We start from the raw sequence: 25,360 nt of genomic DNA, 5'->3' as shown, positions 1-25,360 counted from the left end.
GGTGAAAGGGTGTACAGATTGCATTTCACCGAGCACCGAGACGCACTTATCTGTGACATGGCCTGCACTTTTGCAATGTTGATTTTTATTGTCCTTTTTTTTAATTATACAGTGTCTGCATTATTTCGTTTACTGTTAACACGCGTCTTGTAAAACCCGTTGAGGCAAACCCCCCAGAAAGCCTGTAGTCAGGTACACCAGAGACAGATGGGACGTCTGGTCTCTCTGAAATCTGCTTTTAATCACTGAAATGATATATTTTTATAGCTGATCCTGCCGCTGCCCATCCTTGGTTAGAGTTACAGCCATGGCCACCAGTAATGCGCTCCCTCTCTGTCTAATCAGCAGCTGTGCAGAAGAACCCTCAGCAACCATCCAGCTGGCCCGGGCCCTGGGAAATCCGGCAGGAACGCCACAACATGCACTCACAAGCGCTTTCTATCTCACACACATACACACAAACGCACATATATTGTCTGAAATTGTTTCAGGGTTCTATAGTGGAAATAGCATGGGATTTACCTAAAAAAGTGGAGAGGAGGAACTAATTACCCACCCAGCCCAGTCACCCAGAAGATGAACCTTTTTTTTTATGGGAGGAGCATACTGGTATGATTGTCAGCTTTCACACACTCCAGTTTCCTATTCTGGACAATATAAACTTCCTCCTTTCAGTACAGTACATCACGTATGCAAGGCTTAATGCAGGATCATGTCTCCCCCCCTCATCTCTCTGCTTTCATTGCTCATAATACAACTTATCTACACAATCTGACAATGCAATCTCTTTCATAGTTGTTATGGAGTCCACAGGTGATACCAAACCAAACTTGCAGATAGATCAGTGGTGTATGATCATATTAAGCGATGGGGACATGTACACACACACAAACACACACACACACACACACACACTCACATGGTTGTGCACAAATGCACAAATGGGCAAACACACATTTTCATACATATATAATGGGGGTGGTAGTGGGTAACCTATGAACCAGAAGGCCCAGGTTCAAATGCCACTTACTACCATTGTGTCCCCGAGCAAGACACTTAACCCTGAATGTCTCCTGGGGGACTGTCCCTCTAACTTATTGTAATAAGGATGTCTGATAATTTATATATACAGTACATACAGTTACACTGGAGGTTGCACAAGTTAATGTTCTAAAATTTAGTAGACATGTCATTGTCAGTTCAAAAATGTTCTTAATGTGTTTAATAAAAGCAACTGGACCAGATGTTTCATTATATTCATATATCAGATTCATGTTTTTAGAGTAAAGAAATGTTCTGTTGCCAAAGACTTCAAAAGAAGTCGATGCCACTCTTCAACTTATTTGCCAAGTCCTGTAAGTGGAAACTCTGTGTGCACAAGACCATGTGATTAATGATTACTCTGTGTTAATGTAGAAACCCCTAAAATACGAATACACCACTGCTCACACACACAAGTATGGACACTCGTATGCACAAATCCGTATGCAACTACACACACTCTGAGCTTAAACAAATACACGTGCCCTGATATGTACACACACACACACACACACTCTCAAGCTACATACATTTGTAAAGGTACATTCAAAATCTGCATATGTAAAATGCGTGGACCAACGCATACTCTCACACGTTACAAGATCTGGCTTCTACCCTTTGGTTAAACTCTAAACTGTGGTTCTGTACCCGGACCAACTCCAACATTTGGAGCGTCATGCGGTTGCAGCGTCCCCACATTACAGGAGAGCAGCATGTGGTGTGGGCTGCCTGTTCCGTTTCCTGCAGATTATCTCTGTGTGCTCGTTCCTTTGCTGTGACAGAGTGAATCAGTCTAATGCAAATAAGCACAGCCCCACTTTGAGGGGGTAAACCGCGTAAATCCCTCCTCCCTCAAATCTAGAGAATTCCCGCTGAAGCTCCTCTCTCTGTAGCCTCTTCCTCCCCCGCGCCGCTGATGCCCCCGCCTTGATGGCTCTGACTTCCCACATGTAAAGATGCCTAAAAAAAGCATCTTCAAATTGTAACCAGAAGTTTCCTCTGCAACCACCACCACACTCCCCGCCATCATCCCCCCAAGCACCACTTACAAGCCTAATGGGACCGTTAAACACTGGGAACTACAGGCACAAAAATTCCCTGCTTTTCACCTCTGTGCAAGAGCCTTAATACACACATTGATAACATCATATTTATAAAGTATAGTTAGAATGAGGAAACTTTTTCATTTTTGCGCTTATCTTATCATACATGTGTAAAGCAATTTAGTTTATTTTTTCAAAATCAAAAACAATTTGAAAAATAAGGGATTAAGTGGTCATATTCACACACTCTCATGTTTTCATTATGGGCAGGAAATTCTTTATTATTCTTTAAATAACTATTCACCATGATGGAGGCATTGTAAACAACCCACAGATTCTGTTGGAGGGACCAATGAAGATGTGGTTCCCATAATGTAAAAAAAAAACAATTATGGCTGAACGACGACTCTAGCCTACATCATTCCCTGGGGGGAAGGTCAGGGGTCATCTCCCACTAGACTTCAGCGGAAAATGAAATGTGTCTGCTTGCTGAGCTCACTTCCTGTGAAACCTCACAAGGTGGTGAGAATGCCACTGGCGGAATGATGCAGCGCTGTGGCTGGAGAAGCAGAGCGCAGGCCGCTGATTCTGGGTCTGCCTCTCATTTACATTTACATTTATGGCATTTATCAGACGCCCTTGTCCAGAGCGACTTACAATCAGTAGTTACAGGGACAGTCCCCCCCTGGAGCAATTTAGGGTTAAGTGTCTTGCTCAGGGACACAATGGTAGTAAGTGGGATTTGAACCTGGGTCTTCTGGTGCATAGGCGAGTGTGTTACCCACTAGGCTACTACCACCCTCTCGAACACGATCAAGGCTCCATTTTCCCCCCTCTATCTCTTGGCTCATCCCTGGAACTCGATCTCTGTGAGACACCCTCGCAGACAGTGACTGACGGTCCTATCTGTGCGGTGAAAGTCGTCTGTTATGGTTTCTCTCCCGTAAGAGGCATGCAGGCTGGAGATCTGAGAGAGGATGCACTTCAACAGTTGTTATCTACGTTCGGAGCCCACATCGGTGGTCTGGGTGGCGTGTGGGCAGCGTTATGACCGGGAGAGTCAACAGACACGGCTGCACTGTGGACCAAACCATGTCACGCCTGGCGGGAAGCGAACACCTTTGGACTAGTTTCACCAGCTTCTAAAAACGGGCCAGACCATTTGAGAGCTTTCTTGCTGCAACGGTAATTCTCCATAATGTTTTCCATGGGCCGTGACTCTCATTTCCTCCGGCCTGTGGTGATTCATTCATCTTTGCGCTGCCAAAGCGGGACATGGGTCCTCATTACAAAAGAGCTACACCACCACATTCGAGCCCAGAATGTTTATTTTATATTTCAACACCAGGTGAACAGGGACCACATACGTGGCCCCACGATTGGGTATGTTTAAATGGTCACAGATTTTTAGAGTCTTTAGGACATTGGAATTAATATAATGATCATTGTTGCTGTTAAATTAAACTTAAAGAAATGGTTCCAAACGCACAGCAACTAGTTGTGTTAGAAACTTCTCAGACATCGGGATGTTTAAAAATGATTTTGCTGATTCTTGAAACTGACATATTGGGACGGTATGTGTTAGAATGAAATAAACAAAAGAACGTACATTTGCTAGAGAACCCAGACACCTTGGAGATGAGTTGAATAATGGCTAATGTGGAATTTGTGGCCTGTTCACCCCTCAGTGCATCTGTATCAACTTTCAAAGTGTATAAGGGCCATGAACTGAGAACATTCACTCAAAATTTGAACAGTTAATGGGTGTAGACAAATCCATCGCCCTTCACGCCCATACAGAGTGGTGGTGGAGGCAGCGCAGGCCCAGGGGAAGGTCATTCTCATTTACTTGGCCCCGAGTGCAGACATTGTGGGAGCGCTTTCCCCTCAGGGTCTCTCCCACGCTGACTGCTCACCACTCTCTCTCTCTCTCTCTCTCTCTCTCGCGCATTTATGGCGGCAAGCAGCCATCCATCACGACACGCTGGAGGCAAGCAGAGGCTCGTCTGTGCCCGCCCGTCAGCGAAATGCTGGCGGCGATGAGCACAAAGTGCGAGTGGCAGGTATGGCCGCTCCGGAGAACCAAGTGGAGCGCTGTTGCCCAAGGCCACGCCGACTCTGCTGAGTTGAAGGATGGAGGGCAGGCATACAGGTTCCAGTCACATACTCCCCTCCAGTCATCCGGCCAAGAAAAACTTGACGGGTCCCTCTCTGGGGCTTCATTAGATGGAAAAACAAATGAAAGAACCCCAAAAACTGTTTTGCTTGCGTGGGAGAGTTCAAATGGCTTTAAATAGCCATTGGTAAGTCTGGAAGAATGAGAACGACGAGCCAGAGAGCGACGTCTGGACCCTTTCACCATACAAGGCATCTCTCCTGATCCCTGCCACGCCCGCCTGGGACAGACCAATCCTGTTTGTGGCTTCCACGAATGTTCCTCTTTGTTCTTTTTTTGCGTGTTTCCCCTCGTTTTTGCTTTTCCACTTTCATGGTTCCCATGGAAATACAAGGTGCAGATGGTGGCACTTGGAGTCCAACAGCAACCAAAAGCAGATTGTGCTTGCTGCCCTGCGTCCCCGCGGATGCTGGGGCTCCTGGTTGTCTAGCGGTGGCTCTCAGTCGATGGTTCATTTCGCGAATGGAAATGTGACTCAGGCATACGTAAGCAGTCACATGTCCCAAGACTACAGATTTACATGAGGGGCAGGCTTCGCTGTTACGCTACGTTTCCTGACGACTACTGTTTTTTTTTTATGTGGATATCACATTCCTGCTCATCTGCCCTGCTGATATGTACATAACCCAACACATTTCAAACAAATCAAGACAGAAACATGTAGAGAACATATATGACCACACAGATGTCTGAAGTGAATAGGAAACTTCATTTTGGACACCAGGCCACTTAAATGTCTGTTTGTTGTTGATGTGTTCCAAGCTGGACCCTTGCAATGCGATGGTGAGGGAAGCGTCCCAGCAGTGCCAACTGGCAGCGCTTCTTGGATTGTTCCAAGCCAGTTGGGATAATCCGGCGGAGCAGGCATTTAGGAGTTCTCACACGTAACACGAACTGTCAGTTTGCAGATCTGGGGAAGATCTGCATTTGATTTGTTTGAGGAAACTCGGCCATGTCGAAGGTGGAACTGCTTAAGCCCTTGGCGTGTTTTGTTTCAGTGTGATTCATCAGACCGGGTCCCTGAGCCATACGAGGTGCAATGATTTGCCCTTTTTGTTGCATGATTGCTGACTATCAATGTGCATCTGTAACTGTGATTGCAGCATACTGTGTGTGTGTGTGTGTGTGTGTGTTCCCCTGGCTCAAGTTTTACCACATATCTATGGGAGAATCCACCTCAATCCAAGACTGTTCAACTGTGGCAGAGCATGTTAAAATAAAAACACCCATTGCAATCACCCATGGAACGCACAGGCATTCAACAAAAGAAAAGAGAAATTAAGCAACAGAACAGCAGAAATGGCAGAAGTAACTGGAAGGAAGATTATAACATTTTCTGTGTAGCAGCATAACCCATAAAAAATCAATTTCAACAAAAGTTGGCATACACTTGAGAAAACAATGGTTATGCAATTAATTATGCAATTAACAAAAATCAAAACACTTTTCACAGTTTTGTTGGTGTTTCCAGAGTTACAAGCTAGTCATGCGCTAAGCTGCCCTATTGATTTAAATTATTTAAATTATGTAACCAATAAACACATCCCACAGGCAGGGTACCCCAATTTGAGAGCATGGTTTCATTGGAATCAAAATTCAAATATGTCATTTTATATTTACAGCATGAAGCAGACGCCTGTACCCCTAGTGACTACAATCAGTACTCATCGGGAGCAGCTCAGGATTAGGTGTCTTGCTCTGGAACCTGTGACTTTCTGGTCATTTGGCTCTTAGGCAATTTCCTGAAACTTTCCTGATTTAAAACCAGATTTTTCCTGACACAGAAAAATAAATCCACTTCTCAGTTGCAAAGGCTTGTCATAAGTGTCAAATATGGGCTCACAATATTTCAAATGATCTACCTATTCAAAATATCTTCCTAACTACATTAGATGGAAGGCCAACTCAATGAATATCGCATTTTATACACGTTGAGTTATTGTAATACATTCAAGTTTCACAAATATTGGTAATACAAATATGAACGGTTTAATATTTACTTATATATATATGTACATACACAAATCAAATCTCTTAACTGTGTTCTTTGAGAGCGTTTCATGATTATGTCATGAGGTTGTTTGTGAACTGGCTAATGGATGTTTCATATAGGTGTAAATGGCCATGACTGACAGTTAACAGTTAGCCCAGGCTGGTCTTTCTGGTTTTTTGTCTGGGACATCGGAGTCAAGCTATGGCTTGTCCTCCTGTCTCTTCCCCCCCAGAGCCTGGGAACCAGCTCACGGATGCGATCGTGTCTCTCTCGTCTGATGCTCGGGAGCCATTCCCATCCAACTCATCTGTTTGTTATTTTCCTGTGAGGACTTGTGTGTTGCAAGCGGGAAAGAGGGTGGGGAAGGAGGGAGGGGGGGGTCATGATGGATGTTGGAAGATTTCATAAACAATGGTCTGAGAAAAAAAGTGAAAGGGTTTCATTTAAACAAAGTTGTAAATATTCCATAAAAGGACCTGACATTTGGCTGGAAAGCGGCTGAATTGTTGCGCTGTGTGCGTTTTTTAAAAATACATATAGTCGCCATGCGCACCGCAGACAGAAAGACCTCTGTCTCAGCCATGCGGCTTCTCTAAAACAGCCAAGGGTTCCGCTATCTGACACTTCGATGCCTGTTAATATGTGTAATTAATTCCTGTAAAGGTCACACCTCGACTCGGTAGCAGTTACTTACCTCTGGCTTTGAGAGAAATAAATAACCAGAACATGAGGAGAGAAAAAAGTGACGACGGATAAAAGACAGGAACAGCACGCCAACAGCACTTCCTTGGTGCAACCTGTTTCATTGTTTGTGCTCTGTTCTGCATTTGTTCTCAGGGGACTTGAGTCATCAGGTGACACCGTGCCAGACATTTTGCATTTGACTGAGTCTTTGTGATTAACGGTGAGGCCGAAATGTCGTGGCATTTTTCTTTTTTTACTGGGGTCGGGCCGAAGAGAAAGCTCGCTGTCATTGTGAAATGCCTTGGATGGCTGACTTGGAACATGACTGTGGGTGAATTCTGTGCTGCTCTGTCCAGCAGTGCCCTGCGGGCTTTGGCTGGAGGTAGAGCATTTGTTGTGTCAGCAGTGGGCTTTGCAGAGGGGAGGAGGGGGAGCGAGTGGGTACCGTTGCCCCCCCCCAACCCTTGACCCTCATAGCCCCAGGAGGAAGGCACTTACACTGAGAAAGACAGGCTCCTCATGCCAATCCTTTCATGGAGGCGCATTCCGAGTGATCACTTTCCCACCGAATCCCAAAAACACAACTGCATTCCTTTGTGGCGGGTGACCAGCGGAGTGGGCGCAGTCCTGCACAGTCCACATGCCACTTTTGACCCCCCCTATCTGAGAGCTCTGGTCCAGTCCTCAGCTCTAGGCCTTGGGTCCTGGGCAAAGGGCCAGATATTCCATCACACAATGAAAGGCCGCTCCCACACAGACACACATCCCTGCATTTGATGCATATTCACCCCAAAAATCTGTGCTTCTTTTGTTCTCCACGGCTGAGATGTTCTATTGTGGGGGGAACAGGAAATTGCCTCTGTAATCTATGAACTCCTGCTCCCCTTCCCCCAGCTATCAGAAGCGGCCTGAGCCAACAATCCACTTATCACAAAATCCATGCAGCAACGTGGTGTACACGGAGCCTAACGAGAGATGGAAAGCGAGGTGAAAATGGGTGAAAGGGAGAGGAAATCGGAGAATGGGCAGTGTGTCTGGGAGAACGAGGACACGGAGCCAAACGACGGAGGCGTGTTTGTGTTCTGATTGGGCCGAGCCAAATGGAGGCGGCTTTCATTTGGCGATAGCCAACAAAGACCTCACTGAGACTGAGCGCGTCCTAACGCTTTCCCTGCACTGTGGACGTAGGCACGCTTATTGTTCCGAGGGAAATGTGTCACGAATAAACAAATATTAAGTACGCTGTCCTCAACTCTGAGTGAATAGGAACTGCCCACTGCCTTGGTTTGTGTGTGCGTGCATGCATGTTTGTCCACATTTTGCTGTGCAAATATGCCTGGCACAGTTGCATGAAATAACATTATTATGCTATTCCAGGAGCCAAAATATGATGCATTCAAGCTGAGTAAACAGTGATCTTATCCGGTGAGCGGTCTGCTGGCAGCAGCAAGGTACCCCCACCCAGCCTGGCTCCTAGTGCTCAAGGCTGCATTAGAAGCCCTTCCTCTGATTGGCTTGGCCTGCCAGAACGGCAACTGCTCAGCGACAAACCCCAGAAGACTCCAAATTCTACACAGACATGACGTTGGAGCAGCCGTACGAGTTCGTCTATACACAAGATAACGCTAAAAGTGTAAAAGCAGTTACGCAGATTGTCGCTTTGGGTTTTCGGAGTTGGTCAAGTGGCCAAACTGTTATGCCGCCGACCAGTTCAGAGCAGTGAGGTCATCGCCGGAGGTCATCTGCGGACGATCGTTGAATCTCACTGGCAAGGAACGTGAGTTCCACCGACTCGACTGGAGACAGACAAATTTCCCTGGGATGGATAAAAGAAAACAGCACGTCTTTCTCTGAAGAGATCAGAGCTCTCATCTGATGAACTGGAGACAAGAGCTCCTCTGGCAGTTACATTAAATCAGACACATAAGCGTCTCTTGGACTGGTTTCCAAAACTCTAATTAGAGCGCAGAGAGAGCGCTTGAAGGATGATATTTATAAGGGGAGAGACAAAAATCTCAACTGTGCATCGGTGGATGGATGACAAGGAATATCATATTAAGGGAAATTATAGTTAAGGCTTTTCAGCACTGGAACAACTATTTCACAGATCTTACATATATTCACAGAAGCACCCTTTTTGGCATGTTTGCCATGCAGGAGCTCATGTGGTTATTAGAAATCATTGTGTGTTGCAAGAACAAGAATTAAAATTCAAATTCACAAAATTTTTTTGAATATATGTAATTTATTAAGTATATAATTTAAATGGCTTGCTATAACCAAGTCATTAAAAATAAAGAAGGTAAACTTATACCATTTGCAGTTGCATGGTTAACTGGCTAGTCTTACTCCTTTTTCTTCATTTAAGAAATGAAGACTCATTAAAAAAAGACTCAGTCATTAAATTTCCCAGTTAAGCACATTAAGTAATTCTGAAATGGGAAATAGGACCCTATGACCATTTACACGCCTATCCAGAGCGAGTTACAATCAGTAGTTACAGGGACAGTCCACATGGAGACAATCAGGCATATGTGCCTTTCTGAGGGTCACAATGGTAGTAAGTGGGGTTTGAGCCTGTGACTTTGTGGTCTTCCGATTCACATGTGGTTCTGGTTCACTGAAGTGAAGTGATTGTCACATGTGATACACAGAAATTTGTCCTCTGCATTTAACCCATCACCCTGAGCAGTGGGCAGCCATGACAGGCGCCCGGGGAGGCACCTTGGCGGATCGGGATTCGAACCGGCAACCTTCTGATTACGGGGCCACTTCCTTAACCACTAGGCCACCAATGCCACTGCCACCACATTGTTACCCACTTGGCTAGTACCACCCTATATGAATGAATGACCAGGCAGCATAGGAAGTACCTGTGACATAAGTGTCTGTCGAATGGCCGAACACATGGACATGAAACATTTTCACCAGCCATTTCTTAGAAGCCGTGCCAACACGCAGGTTATACATGGATACACTCAAATCGAATGCCACACTTCAAATATGTCACTGTCAACTGGCCTACATCACTTCACAGTTCGTATGGGAAAATGTGTTCTCTGGGACTTCCCCGAGTGGCCAGTTCCTTAGCTGCATTCCTATAACTACTCCACATGAAATCACCTGGAATGAACTGGAACCACAGCACTCATCCTTTTGCTGGTAATACTGATCAGTAGAATTATTATCTTTTTCATTCAAGTGTGATCTGGGCAGCGGTTCTTGTTCCTGATCCCTCGTGCTTTTTGATATTTTTGTAAAAAAAGTTTCTTTTTATGGTTCTTCATATTGCAGTGCATTTCCTTCAGACGGGATTGTTATTTGTGGTCTGTAATTATGTTTTTGCAGTACTTTTATTACAGAGAACTATTCAGTTACTTAACCCTTTCTGTCCAGCTTCATACCAAATCTGAACACTTACAAGGAGGAATTATAACTGGAAACTTTGGTAACAGAGGAGGAAACAGTGGAAATGTTGTTAGATTTAGTACAAAAAGAGGACTATATGCTCATCAATGTTCTGATTATGTTACACTGTTTTGAAAATGATTGCATTCTACTATCACATTTTAGTGTAGTGTATAGACGGGAGCACGCTGTTTATGAAATACGAACTCTTCTGAACTCACTAGATTAAATTTTCTTTCCCTCTATAAACTCCACCCATGCAGTCCCTTTCTTTCATTGCCTGATGGGCTACGGCAAATGGGCTCATAAGGCCCTTAAAGCTCTGAGCATGGAGAGCTTTGGTCCTCTTTAGTGTTAAGGTCCGCTGTGAAAAGGCTGGTATCACATTTCTTCTGACTGGGTGGCACCAGCAGCTCTGGTTTCATACCCAGATCTGGCACAATTGGCAATCAGCCTGCTCCATGAGGAGGTTAATTGCAGTACTTGGAATTTGGTGCTAGCTGAACTGGATCCCTTTAGAAAAGGGGGAGTGAGCGGAACGGGACAAATGTGGAGGCTGTCATGACACAAACCGAAAGTAGAAATTCCAGAAAAACCGTTTGTGCCCCGGAAAATGGCGTAGCATCACAACAACAACAAGGGTTTCCGACAGACAACAAAAATGTTCGGTTCCCCACAGTGCACGTCATGACCCACAAACCTCCAGCACTCCCCCAGACTGGCCCATTATGGATCTGGATGGACGACTTAGCAACGGCAAGTTTATGTCCGTCCCACTCTCGTGAAAAAGAGCCCCGGTGCACGTGTGGGATTCCTGCTTGCCATAAGAATGCGTCAAAGCTGGCGGGGATTGGAGGGGTACAGGTCGGCGCCCTGTTTTTACAGGCCTTGTGCTCCTATTCAGGCCTGTTCAAAGGCAGGGCTTGGAAGATGTAAGTGGGGGCTTTACTGCCCTGTCCGGACTGAAGGCTTTCCTGGCCCCTGTCAGCGTCGGGACAGACAGTTCAGACAGTAATGCCTCCCAGGCACATTTTTCCCTGAAAGAGGATGTTCTACCTTTTTTTTCTCCCCGGTGAGCCCTGAGTTTACCACAGTTTGGACTGAGTGCGTGATTCTCTCTCATTTTCCTTTGTGTTTTGTGGTGAAGGCCGAAGCTCATAAACCTTCAGAACACTTGACAGAACCTCAGCGGTTCCACCCAAATAGTTTCTAAGGAGAGGAGCCCACACACACACACACACACACAAATCCAAACCAGATCAAACTGGACCATTCATGCCGATGAGGAATAAATGTTGGGTCGATGGGAAAAGTGCCAGAGACGTTCTGCTCTGAACTGGACCTGGCTGTACCAGAAGTCCCTCAAGCCCCTCGGAATATGAACCCAAGCCTACAGAGTTATAAATATTCTGCAATTTTAAGGGTATCAGTTAACCAATTTGTGACTAATCATAGCTAATCAATACAAATCACATTCTACACAGATTTAATAACGTTAGGTTCGACAGCTATGTGGACTATACAACAGGGTTTTACGTAGATTTGAAGACGTAATGTCGTGTATGAAGGTATGAAGACTTTACGACTTTGTGGATGAAGTCCTGTACAGTAGGAGGTACAAGAGTGTTATTGATTTGTGGGCTACAACACAAGTTAGTACAAAAGGACAAACTTCCATTAGCATGCATTAGTGGTAAATGTCAACAGCATGCATAATGGAACAGTCATGTGATTTATGTGTGCCGAGAAAAACGACTCCCAGCAAGCATTTGTTGGCCCACGTGATTGTATTCCTACATTTCCCATCCATGCTCTTTGGATTTAGCATTTTTGCTGGGAATCACCTGTCACCGTCTTCCCATGTCCCATCACGTGATGTCCGGACAGTCACATGACAGTCAGGTGCTGATACGATTTTGTCATGTTTTTTGGCTTCTAGAGATTTACGACATTTATTAGACACCCTCATCAGTACAATCAGTATTTATAGGGACAGTCCCATTGGAGACACTCAGGGTTAAGTGTCTTGCTCAGGGACACAATAGTAGTATGTGGGGTTTGAACCGGTGACTTTGTGGCCTTTTGGTTCATAGGTGAATGGCTAACCCACTTGGCTACTACCACTATCATCTTTCATGTCTGACAAAATTCTTGCAAGCTCCCTTTGGTTGCAAGTTCACCCCGATTTTCCAAAACGGGACTCTTTTTCACACCAAGCGTTAGGGGGACCGCGGGCAGCCTGGGCCGCAATGCCGTGAGGAGTGGGCTGAATCGGCGCAAGGACAGGCCAGACACTGCAGGAATGCGTCTGCATGCCAAAGATAATGCCGGAGGTTTGCGAGCTCTGTGTGTGCATGTCGACATGCGGCAATTATATGTGCCTGTGAGGACGCCTGCTTCTGTCCGCCAGCATGTGAAAGTTTCTCGGCCGACAATGGTTCTCATGCCTGTGCCGGCATCACGGGCGACGGTACCACGGCTGATTATGTCATAATTGTTTTGCCCATTTTGCCACACAACAATGGTTCGATAGGAATAATTGTCTTGTTTAATGGGATTTGTAACTCCTATATTTGCTCAATTAGTAAAGAGGTCCCCTATTCAGAGCCGGGTACCCCATCCCTCAATTTCCCAAATCATATGCCCCCCCCAGCCCCGTTCAGTGCTCCCTACCCCCACCTTCAGTGTCCCAGATCAACAACACACAGTCCCCCATGCCCGACACACATAAGCCCCTCCTCGTCCCCTCCGGACTGCCTTCGTTCTCCCTTTTGATTGTGATTGGCAGAGTCTTTGTCCCATTGTACCAAGCTGTCGTCACTGATGAAGACACACACGCAACCCCGCACATGCACACACACACACACACATACACACATGCAAAGGCACAAACATGCTTAGGCCTGTGAGGACCACAGCTCTCCACGATACACGAAGAGGAGGTTGGACACGGATGTTCTGCCAGCTGATGACCCACCTCGCGCCACCACGCCGAGCAGCATCCTGCGCGGCCAGCCCCCCGAGCGCGTGGCCCGCCTCATTCCGATGCAGCCGGCGCTGAGCACTGCGGATTGCGATGGGCGCAGCAGCTGGTGGGGGAGGCCCGGGTGCCGGCCCCGTTCGTCTGAAGGGGCCGTCATTAACAGAGCCCCTCGGTGATGGGAACCAGGTCACATTCTCTCCCAAAGGCACAAAAGCTGTGTGTGTGTGCGAGGGGACCCCGGGGCGTGGAGGAGGGGGCTAGATGGGGTGTAGGCCATGACCTCTTTATATCCATCAACATATCACCGGGTTTGCGCCGCGGTCCTATGGAAAACCCGCACATGGCTACGCAAACACTTGTTGATTCCCTCAGTCTCTCCCTGCGTCCCACACGCCAGACGCTGCGCTGCGCACATGATGAATTGTTCAATTACAAAGAGCCTCTGGCAGCAGGTTGCCCCGCCGCTTGGTGCAGTTTCGCCATGTCGAGGTCTGCGATCTGCTGACTCATAAAACAAGTTCAGCGAGGGATGGGAACCTTCTGCCGCGGGTAAAAACAGACCTGAAATGTGTTTACATTCGTGTGGGTCTTCAGCCCTCCATGCCCTCGCACGATTCGCATGGGAGATTTACGAAGCCGAGCACAGGCCACGTCCACTCACGTACCATGGAGCTTCGTGCGGCCCGATCGCCGTTCACACGATAGCTCTGACAACACCCATTTTAACGGTGCTTTAAAAGCAGCCGATCAAAAGCATGTGTGTGTGTGTGTGTGTGTGTGTGCACCATGATGACTTCCAAATGCCAATCTGCCCCCAGAATCTTGACGCACTGCGACCACTTAAGATTCAAGTGCACTCCAGTTTGGTTTAAATCATTTCCTCTGTTTCCAGTAGCATTTCAGGAACTTTCCTCTCCGAGACTGGAAAATACTCTGGCGTCCCCTGATGTTCAAAATGAGCACTGCATGCCAATAATTTAACTTATTTTATTATATTTTAATTAGCAGTCCTGACATATTGAGCACAACATTTTTTTTTCACAAATTAAAGTGTATTAGAAAGTTTAGTAAAAACGACAAAATGGTATTGTCTAATTTTGCACTCTATGACCAAAACGGCATCAAAATATCAACATTAATGCAACATTAAATCCTTACAATCAACTGTCAGCAGGCAAACGCACATTAGAATGTTATTTTATTTTAAATTTGTTCGAAAATAGATCATTTGAGCTTTTTAAATCTATCTGTTCACAAAACAATAAATGTAGTCTCTGAAAAGAGGCAGGTACGGTACACGATTTAACAGCAGGTAAAAAATTACAAATGCATATTTAATGAACAGCTAAAACCATTAGGCGATTGTGACTCAGCAAAGGAAGGAAAAAAGCACAAACAACATTTATCAGCCATTTATCAACTATAATTCTGTCCGCTGGGCTCAAAGCAAGTGTGTAAGTGATTACCAGCGCCTACCAGTTATACTTGTTTTTTTATAGTCCATGTTACGGGTTCATTAGATTTCCGGCAGCGGACCTGAAAGGCTTTCTGTACCTGACTCACAAAAGAGTTAATCACGTCTTTGACCACATTTGAGATTGGGTGTTTGAGAGCTCTAAGCGGCCGAGTGCTGTAGCCGTGCCGGCAGCCGGTGTCAGCATGAGAGAGGGAGGACTCCGCCCGCTCAGTCAGGGAAGATGGTGCGTCTGCGCAGGCAGCTGCAGGTCAGGCACTTGAGGATGCTCATGGCCATGTGCATGAGGGGGCCGAAGTTGAACAGGAGGTTGTAGAATGCGTGGACCGACAGGCCGCCGGTCTCGTCCGCGTACTTCATGGCCACGATGGGTGTGTACAGGCTGTTTGTGAGATTCCGGAACCGGGGCTGACTGGACTCTATGATTTTCTTGGTACACTAAGAACATATAAAATTTGATGAACTATAACACTACAAATACCACTTACTACATTTATCACATAATGAATAACTACATTTAACTTTTTTATTATAACTTTTTTTTATTATAACTCAATATTTTGAAGAGTATATAGGCAGGGGTGAAAGCAGAAATAAATTCTTGTTGGTAAAATCATTCATGCTTCTCTTGGAGAATGGTGCAGATTAACTTCCCATGACTTCCCATTCCCATGGGGAAAAATAATCAGAATTTTGTATCTGTTACAATGCGGAATACTATTAACTTGAATCTTGAGTAGTTGAGCATGTTCCACAAACATGCTTTGATCATTAAATACATGCCAGTCCAACTACAGCACTTTTCAAATTAATCAAGTTCCAGACTGATTTAATTGTAACCATTTTTTTCCTAATAATTAGACTCAAATCATCATGAGAACGTATACAATAAAAGTGTGAGCACGTTCCATACGTAGACAGTGCATTAATGCCATTGAAGATGGATTATTTGCCACACACATTATTTGTGAATCTTCTAGTGGTGTTTCTAATCAACTTTCACCCGTGAGTTTAGGTCCAGCTACTGAACATTACACAAGGACATGAAACATTTGACATGTTCCATAGGTATTACAAAAATTTAACTTACTCTGGCAATGTCTTGTGGAGTCTGGCCCATCGCTTCAAATATGTCAATGGAAGAAGGGAGGTAGACGTCTTTAAAATATCGCACCGTCTCTGCGTCTGTCCCAGGGTACTCCATCTTGGACACGTCATCCATCATCTTGGTCTCAAACTCAGTGTGCACTGGTCCTGGCTCGATCATGGACAAGCTGCCAGTGGAGACTGTGTTTAATTTTTTCAAAAAGACCTGAAGTGTCAGAGAAGTGGTGCGGGTCAACTTACTTGACATTGAACTTGAGCAGCTGCACAGCCAGGCTCTCACAGAAGCCCTCCATGGCAAACTTGGAGGCTGTGTAGACATCATTGAACACCACGCCTGCAGACATATGGTTGGAATGAAGATATCACACTTACAAGACATAAAATTCCAGATGGGAAAACTCAAGGTGGACAATCTAGAACAGTGTTGTTTTCCTAAGTGTGTGTGACGGCCTCCTTATGGTCTGTAAAGTTGCTGCAGGTGGACCATGAGAGGTCATGTACAATAAACAACTTGTTTTAAATATTGGAATTCATTTGATAAAACAATTGCAATTGAGTATGTGTGTGTAATTGGCTTATTGGACTCCTATGTTCATATGGAGCTGATGAACGTATTTCATTTTAATCTCAGTGTTTCGGTCACTGAAAATATTCAGAATTTGCATGGGGCAATTTTGTTTACATTTTATATCAGTCTTAGCATCCCCTAATTCTGTATATGAAGTTTTTCCAGAAAAAAATTAAATTACCCCACTGGTTCTTCAGAGTCTCGCGTGACGGAACTAAAACAATACACTTGTGCAAATTTTTACATCCGATCACGGAGCCTTTCAAGCCATGACGGCCGGTGGAGTTACATTTTAGGAGAGGGGTGGGAAATTATCTGGGCGGACAAAGCATGAGAAACCTTTCCCCTTATGACAACATTAGGGGAGATTTTCCTGATCCGACCATCTGAGCTGCCACTCTCTGAACGGCGATGCAGAATAGCCAAAGCACACTTTACACCAATCACCATTTCTAGCCACTATCAGAAAAAAATGGTTCAAATAGGTAGAAAGACAGAATGATAGACTTCAGTTCTTTGCTTTTCATTATGTACAATTATTTGGTATCTGTAGCTTACCTTGCAAGCCCATGACACTGCTCATGACAACGATGTGGCCTGATCTCCTTTTCTTCATGTCGGGCATCACCTCTTTGATCATGCGGACCACGCCAAAGAAGTTGGTTTCAAAAACCCTCTTCATTTCCTCCATGCTAATGCTCTCCAGTGGTCCCAAAAGGCCGATGCCAGCATTATTGACTGCGATAAAACAGACAACGTTTTCAGCCACAAAGGTGTCAGGCCAAACCCTGACCACGAGCCTGATGGGGGGTATCTAACGTTGCAGCAATACAGCCTTATCTCTGTATATACACACACACCCACACCGTGATAGAACCGCGACAGGGCCACTCACTGAGAATGTCGACGTGGCGGTCCTTCACACTGTCAATGCACTTCTTCACCGACTCATCGCTGCACACGTCCAGGGGCAGTAAAGTCAGAGTTTTCCCATAGCAGTTGCCGGCGGCCTCCACCAGCTTGTCCTTCTTCCTCAGGTCGCGCATTGTTGCAATTACTGAGGGAGGAAGCAGAGCTATAAGTTCACCATCATCAAGAATACTTGATTTGAAATGTACTTTCAGTGAACTCATACGTTGACTGAAGAATTAATATTTTTTCTACAGCGAATCTCCACATACAAAACCATCTACACTGTTAAGTATCAAGGTCAGGCGATATGATTGTTTTTTTTTTTGAGAGATGGGAAAGAATCAATGGCAAGGTCTTTCACTGACACGATATATGTTTTTTTTACAGCGTAATATTGGCATTCCGCATTGCACAATGCACAACAACATGCGGCTGCCCCTTTGGACCCTGAGAACCACTGCAACTGGACTCAGCGCATGCGGCATACAGAAATATGAGCAGCTTTCTTCACGTGACATCATATTACTGTGGATCCACGACAGCAGCAATAACTCAAGTGTTTTTACTGCAGTGTTTTTACGAAGCAAAGGACCACGGTGATGGAATTGCAACTGTGTCATTTCAATTTGTCACTTTAGAATTTTAAGAAATTTTAAATGTTATAATCTGCTATGCAAGTGGCTTTTTTTTTAGTCAGTAGATGTCTACTGTTTCTTTACTGATTAATAATAACAATTATAAACTGCTATTTCTTTCAAAAGTGTATATCAAGTTTACTCCTAAGTGTATATCTAGTCTACTCTAATATTTATTGATGCAATGCCTCACATTATTCCTTCTGAAAAAGCTTTGCACAATCAGGCCTTGTCTTTACCCATAATCCCCACTAATCCCACAGATAATTCAATGAAAAGTTTATCCCTGGGAAAAACAGCACCTCCATCCGACGAATTTCAGGAGAAAGCAGCAAACATCTGGCTGAAGAAACGTGATGCAACATGTGTTCACGTGAACTTCTTACATAACATGCCAGTGGTGAACACATGAAGGTCAGAACTTCTGACTTCCAACGCCTGCAGAAACAGAGCTCCATCTTTGCACTGTTCTCTGTTCCGTTCCCACAAGGGCCTAACAGAAGAGCATTTTCTTTTACATGGAGAACAAGGAGAACGTTGTTCTTTCACTGTCCAGGGTAACACATTTTTTAAGTGTTGTGCCATGTATACAGCTGGGGACGCCACCAAACCTGGCATCTGTGGCAACCTCTCCACATTACCAGGATCAGGAGCATTTAAACCTCCCAGACAGTGGTGCAATGTTTTCTAGAAAGCGGGGCAGAGTTCAACTAGTTACAGAGAGAGAGAGAGAGAGAGAGAGAGAGAGAGAGAGAGAGAGAGAGAGAGAGAGAGAGAGATTATACTCTCTGTCCCTCCTATTTATTCTCCAACTATTCCACCTTTCTGCGTTTCACCTTTCTCCCCGGGGAATGCGGGGAGACACTCATGCGCTGGTCAACCCGCGCTTGTTCGGGTCCCCAACTTTGTCCCCGTCTCGGCGCTCGCGGCCGCGCGCGCTGTGTGCGCGCATTAGACACGGCGACCGCGCTCCGACCGCGCCGATAATGGCCGCTTTGTGCCGGAGAAGTCAGTTGAAAGGGAACTGGCAGCTCTTCTCTCTCTCTCTCTCCCACTCTCTCCCACTCTATCTCCCACTCTCTCTCTCTCTGTCTCCTTCTCTCTCCCACTCTCTCTCTCTGTATCCTTCACTCTTCCACTCTCTCCCTCTCCCACCCACTCTCTCTCTCTCTCTCTCTCTCTCTCTCTCTCTCTCTCTGTCTCCTTCTCTCTCCCACTCTATCTCCCACTCTCTCTCTCTCTCTCTCTCTGTCTCGTTCTCTCTCCCACTCTCTCTCCGTATCCTTCACTCTTCCACTCTCTCTCTCTCCCACTCTCTCTCTCTCTGTCTCCTTCTCTCTCCCACTCTCTCTCTCTGTATCCTTCACTCTTCCACTCTCTCCCTCTCCCACTCACTCTCTCTCTCTCTGTGTCTCCTTCTCTCTCCCACTCTATCTCCCACTCTATCTCCCACTCTCTCTCTCTGTCTCCTTCTCTCTCCCACTCTCTCCGTATCCTTCACTCTTCCACTCTCTCTCTCTCTCCCACTCTCTCTCTCTCCGTATCCTTCACTCTTCCACTCTCTCTCTCTCTCCCACTCTCTCTCTCTCTGTCTCCTTCTCTCTCCCACTCTCTCTCTCCCTCTCTCTCTCACTCTATCTCCAACTCGCTCTCTCTCTCTCTCCTCTCACCTAATAAAATCCGAACCAGGGGAGCCCGACCACGCGCTACGCAACTTTCCTCCCCCCTTATTCCTTTTATTAATGTGTTACTCTATTTTAGCAGCAGACAACGTAGAAAACTTTATACACACACACACACACACACACATATATATGCTAAATATATTTATTATGATGCTTTTTTATATTGTAGGTGGAGAGAAAGAGAGATTATTTACCATGGTACCCCTTCTTCTCGTCCCGGGCCAGCAGCACGGCGATCCGAAGCCCTATTCCGGAGGAGCAGCCGGTGATCAGCACCACTTTCTGGCCGCTGCTCGCCATGCCTGGTCCGGGCTGCGCTGCACTGCGCTCCGGAGGGCTGGCGGCGGAGCGCGTCCGAATAAAAAAAAAAAGAAAAGAAAAGGAAAGAAAGGACGAAAGAAAGAACACTAAAGCGGATCACGCAGTCCCGCGGCCATGTGAGCTCGTAATTCGGTCACATGTCAGATAAAAATCGATTTGCCCCGCTGAGGAAAAACACGGCCATCAGATCACTTCTGCGCGGCTGTGATATTATGCAACTCTCGGGTATTTAGATCGTCCAACGAGTGACATGATTGTCACAGCAATGACAGTCGTCCAGCGGGCCACTCCTTTGCCCTTTGATTTCCACGTTGATTAAAACTCGCTCATTCAGCAGTAGTGGGAACATGCCTGTGTGCTGCCCACGCGTTGTATTGCAATGTTTCCGTGACAGTGGACGTGATTTCGTTCAATAAAACAGCACAGCAGCGGCCACTGGTCATTTTGTTGGGAATAATTCATGCAGTGACCCTGACCCAGGGTGTGTGTGTGTGTGTGTGTGTGTGTGTGTGTGTGTGTGTGTGTATATATATATATATATATATATATATATATATATGGCGAATATATGGATGTATATATATATATATATATGGTATATATATGGTGGCGAATATATGGATGCTAGAAGTCGCCACTTTCCCTCTGACTTTCAGCTTCGGATTCTATATTGCTTGGAATGTGTACAGTAGACTGAGATCGTGCAAGTTTGCAAATGAGTCCATTTTCAGAAGGAGCTGCTTGGAAAATACTGTCCAGTGCTGCTGCTGCTGCTGCCTCCAAAACTCTGGGCTCTGCTGCCATCTGTTGTCCAGTGGCAGTTCTGCCTCAAGAAAATGTGATGTGACGATTCACATGCCAGAAACATCCTAATCCTCAGTCCTAAAGTGAGTGTTAGGGTTCTGCCACATATACCCTCAAAATGATTTTCATGTTACGTTAATAAAACATTTATTGCAGAACATATAGGAGATGTAGTGTGGATGTAAATGACACGAAAATTAAATGTGCATAATTTATTTTAAAGCACCAGTACCATCACCAGTAGCGCAAGATGGAGAGTATGGTGCAAGTGCAAGTTTTTTTGGGATCTAGTCACTCATCTCAATCTTCACATCTTAAGTGAAAGTGATTGTTTTTGTCATTGTGATACACAGCAAGCTCCGCACACACACTGAAAAGAGTCCTTGTGAACAGTGGGAGGCCATGAAAGGCACCCGGGGAGCAGTGGGTGGGGACGGTACCTTGCTCAAGGGGACCTCAGTGGCAGCTTGGCGGTTCAGGATTTCGGCCTGCAAATTCCACTTCCACAACCCACATCACATCCATGTCTTTCCCGCTTGGCATGCTGCACCCAGGCCTGACAATAGCCAGTTTACATTGCTTCCTGTCATGATCCGGTCCAGAAGGGAGCCGTGAGTCCTGTGTAATGTTTTCCTGTGTAAATCGTGTTCACCTGTGATTGTATAAAGCTGCCCTGTTTGTGTCTGTTCACCGTCGGGTTGTTGTTACATGTTACCTGTTCCCCTGTTACCGGCTGTCTCCCCTGTCCTGTTCATCACAGATTGAACCCCTGTTTCGGGATGCGTCCTTCTTCCTCGTCAAGTCTTGTCATCATCTCAGATCACCTGCCTCGCCATGCCAAACTGCTGTGACACTTCCTGGATTTTGACTATTCAGTTCCGTTCAAAAATCCTCAATGTGGTTGAGATTGAGCGCTTTTAATCGTTTAATTAAGAGAACCAAGGTCTATGAATGTATGATGATGAACAGATGAATAGATTTAAAAAAAAAAAAGAGAAATGCACCGAAGGGCAAAAGGAGAGAATGTTGTGTAAAAACAACAGCACTTGTACAAAAACCTAAAGAAAATGGGGAAAATCTAATCTAAATAACCCCAGGTAATGTTCTGTCCCTGTAGGAGTTTCCTGACATTCACTCAGCTGCCTGCCACAGCAAAAGCCAAAGGGATCTCATTGCGGAATGGTATCAGTCAGGAGAAAGCAGTGGATATAGCACGGAACACAGTGCCGATAGTCATCAACAAGTGAAAAAACAAGGGTCAACAGTGATGTTTCTAACATCTCGACGTTCCTCCAAGACAAGATGAAAACTCCCCACAAGGGCTGCCAAGAGACCAACAGCAACACTGAAGGAGCCCTGAGCCCTACAACCCAAATCCAGTGGAATTCGCGGCACTTTGTGACATGGCGGCTCGGAAGGCTACGTACACTGAACACCCGCCTCATGAGATCTAATGACCTCGGCTAAATTTCTGTGTACAATTTCTTATATAATCTTCACCAAAGCGTCTCTCCAGTCAACAAATATACAGCCAAATTACGTCCCACTGCAATCATCCTCGGTTACCAGTGGCTAGAAAAGCACGACCCACACATCAAGTGACCAGCACCGTTACACGGAAGTAGGTGGTTACCTGCAGCATAAAAGACTGAGGCAAAGTGGCATCGGTGATCAATCGTTGAGGCCTTATGAGGGTCATCGACTCAACAGCTCCAGTCAAGTTCAACATATCTTTCTTCACCCTTTACTCTGTCCATTTCAGATGCAGCAGTCTCTCACCAAAGGTGCAGCACTGGTGGTTGTGCAGTTGTCAGTGTTCCCACGTTTGCAGAACAACAAGCCAGACGTACCTGGCTCTTTGTGCCACTCCACGATTGGGTTTACCAGACTCGCGACATTCATCTTCAGTGACGGCTCCGGCCGTCGTGCCAGACAAATGGCTTCACCGGCAGAAAATGAAGTGAAGATGTGCCATTCTGATAGACTCAAGAAGACTGGGTGATAAGGGTGCCCACAATTATGCAACCATCTGATTGTATGTTTTTTGAAAAGGTCGTGGGTCACATTTAAGGTGACCCATGCACACATCATACCCACTGAAGGTATGCATGTTACATGCTTTGTCACAAGCTGGTGGTAGACTTCCACAGGAACAAACATCCTCCTGCAACCACTGAACATCCAAGGTACGGACATTGAGGCTGTGGAAAGCTACAGGTGTTCATCTGAACAATAAACTGGACAGAGCTGGCTGTACCTGCTGCAGAGGATCAGGCCTTTCGGAGTGAAGGACCCACTCTGGAATACCTGATATAACTCTGTAAGAAGGAGAATAAATAGGCTGATCCAGAGGGCCAATTCTGTTCTAGGATGCCCTCTGGACCCAGTGGAGGTGGTGAGTGACAGGTGAATGGTGGCTAAGCTGTCATCCCTGCTGGACAACATCTCCCACCCCATGCAGGAGACCCTGACAGCACCGAACAGCTCCTTCAGTGGCAGGCTGCAGCACCCTTGATGTCGGATGGAGAAATTCATAAGCTTTTCCCTGTCATCCGCTGTCAGGCTTTACAACAGCTGACCACACATACATCGACTAACAAACACACACACATCTAGTACACTATTTTTAATTTTCTTATGTGCAATTTGTGTGTATATATATCCAATTTGTACATATGTACACTTATACGTATACAGGCATTTACAAATATATTTTTATGACTCACATCCACTGTTTTTATTTTTTTGTATATTGTCCACATATTGTCTATGCTATGCTGTTTTTTAGCTGCTCTTATCTTGTACTGTCTACGTTCTGCCGTGACCATGTAAATTTCCTTCTTGTGGGAGTAATAAAGGGTCATCTTATCTGATCTTACAACCAGGCTGTGGTCTGTGTTCATGGTCCTTGTATCTGGGAGCAGAGCATCAGCAAGATCTCTAGTGTGAAATCTCAGACTGGGAATTTGAAATTGAGGTGTGAAGTGTATGGGATCAGATGTCTCTGGTACCCAGAGGTCATATATCATGTCATGGCATGCTGGTTGATGCGTTCTGGTCCTTGTTGCTTATCGACTGGACCATTGTATTGTAGACTGTTTTCAGCTGCAGTTACTGATCTCCACAGCTACAAAAAGGTCAAGTGGGGTTGTCTGGAGACTGCATGGAACCATACATCAAGACGACAATCATTGTTGTTGCTGATATTGTATTTATTTACTCTAAAATGTGTCGTTTACAGAATATGCAGGGAATGATTATTATTAACATCCACGTTCTATGCTTTGCATTGGGTTTCAGACACACAACCTTCACCATGAGCAATGATTGAGTGAGTATGGAGTATGGGGGGGTGATCCTGGCATGTATTTTACCTCTATCTGAGCGGACAGGTGCCTGTGTTAATGCACAATGGTGGGTGTGTTGTGAGATTCTGGAATGTGGTTTTTAAGGGCAACACATCTATTAGTTGGCTCGGTGTTCCGTTTCAAAACAGAACGAAAAATGGAAAAGTGAGGCAGGGAGTAAAAGATAATCACCGCAGGTCGTCACACGTTGTCCACACGCTCTTCATCCAGACATGCTTATGTTCTTCTCTAATCCCAGCCCCAAATTCAGTCCCATCCCCCACCTCACCACGCCCCACCCTGTACCCGGCCCTCATGTTCTTCTGCACGCATGTGTCTCTCATTCACTCTTTACTTGATGCCATAATTAGAAAGCTGCTGTATGAAAGACAGTAATCAGAGCTGACCTTTGACCTTTCATCTGTGACCTCTGTGACTGTAATGGAATCCCTTTCCGTTGTCTTTCTTGCAATCGAGTTTCACCTGCCAGATCCCGAGTTGCAAAGATTAATCTATGTTCTTTTTTTTTAAATGTGCCCAAAACAAACTAGATTTAAGAAAAAATAAAAATTTTATTTGCAATTCTGCGCTGCTGACTGGGTTGTTCTGCGGGACTGGGTGGTGGTTTTGAGGACACACACAGGGCCAGTGCAAATGAGCCCAAAGCCCTGGAATGTTTGCTGCAGGTCAGGAGTGTCTCCTTCTGGCCCTTTGTGTGCTGTCTGCTGAGGAGGTGAGGAATGCAAACTGAACAAGAGCAAAGCGAGTGAGAAAAGAAGTGAAAAAGAAGAAAGGGTACTGGGCAAAGAAAAGAGAGTGTCCTTTAAGGAGAAAAGACTCCCATTGTAAATGGAGAGAGGATGGGAGGGGCGATAGAGTGAAAGACAGCCAATAGAACCAAAGGGAAGAAAAGGATGATGGGTGAAAAAGAGAGAGTGAGTGTGTCCCAATGACAAAACACATTCCAAATTTTATTTGTAAGATTTAATGCTACATAATAATTAGTTCTGCACTGGAGTAATAACCATAATTATCGCTACAGTAAAACAAGAGGGTGTTCCCATGATACTTTTTAAATTTAGATTTTTATTTGTGATTCTGCTTTATCCCTACAGGATTTCCCATATTCAGAGCCTTTAACCAAAAGTGCGTAAAAAATTTGAAAAAGGCATTTCCATG

General features: G+C 45.4%; 1 protein-coding gene and 1 long non-coding RNA gene across 2 annotated transcripts; both read right to left on the bottom strand.

Moving 5' to 3' along the window:
* Positions 1–6,226: 6,226 nt before the first annotated feature.
* Positions 6,227–7,064, bottom strand: LOC114794687 (uncharacterized). The gene is made up of 2 exons (XR_003750370.1): positions 6,948–7,064; positions 6,227–6,669 (listed from the first exon to the last, which is right to left on the bottom strand). It is a non-coding gene; the product is annotated as an uncharacterized LOC114794687 (long non-coding RNA).
* Positions 7,065–14,301: 7,237 nt separating this feature from the next.
* rdh8a (retinol dehydrogenase 8a) lies at positions 14,302–20,212 on the bottom strand. The gene is made up of 6 exons (XM_028986753.1): positions 19,904–20,212; positions 17,373–17,534; positions 17,036–17,215; positions 16,150–16,243; positions 15,893–16,076; positions 14,302–15,240 (listed from the first exon to the last, which is right to left on the bottom strand). Exons 1-6 carry the CDS (start codon positions 20,007–20,009, stop codon positions 15,013–15,015), a joined length of 954 nt encoding a protein of 317 aa, XP_028842586.1. The 5' UTR covers positions 20,010–20,212; the 3' UTR covers positions 14,302–15,012.
* Between the last annotated feature and the right edge of the window lie 5,148 nt (positions 20,213–25,360).

Source organism: Denticeps clupeoides, chromosome 7 (assembly GCF_900700375.1).
Source record: "Denticeps clupeoides chromosome 7, fDenClu1.1, whole genome shotgun sequence".
In the NCBI taxonomy this organism is placed as follows: Eukaryota; Metazoa; Chordata; class Actinopteri; order Clupeiformes; family Denticipitidae; genus Denticeps; species Denticeps clupeoides.
Note: the sequence above shows the minus strand (reverse complement) of the source record. Positions and strands in the feature narration are given on the sequence as shown.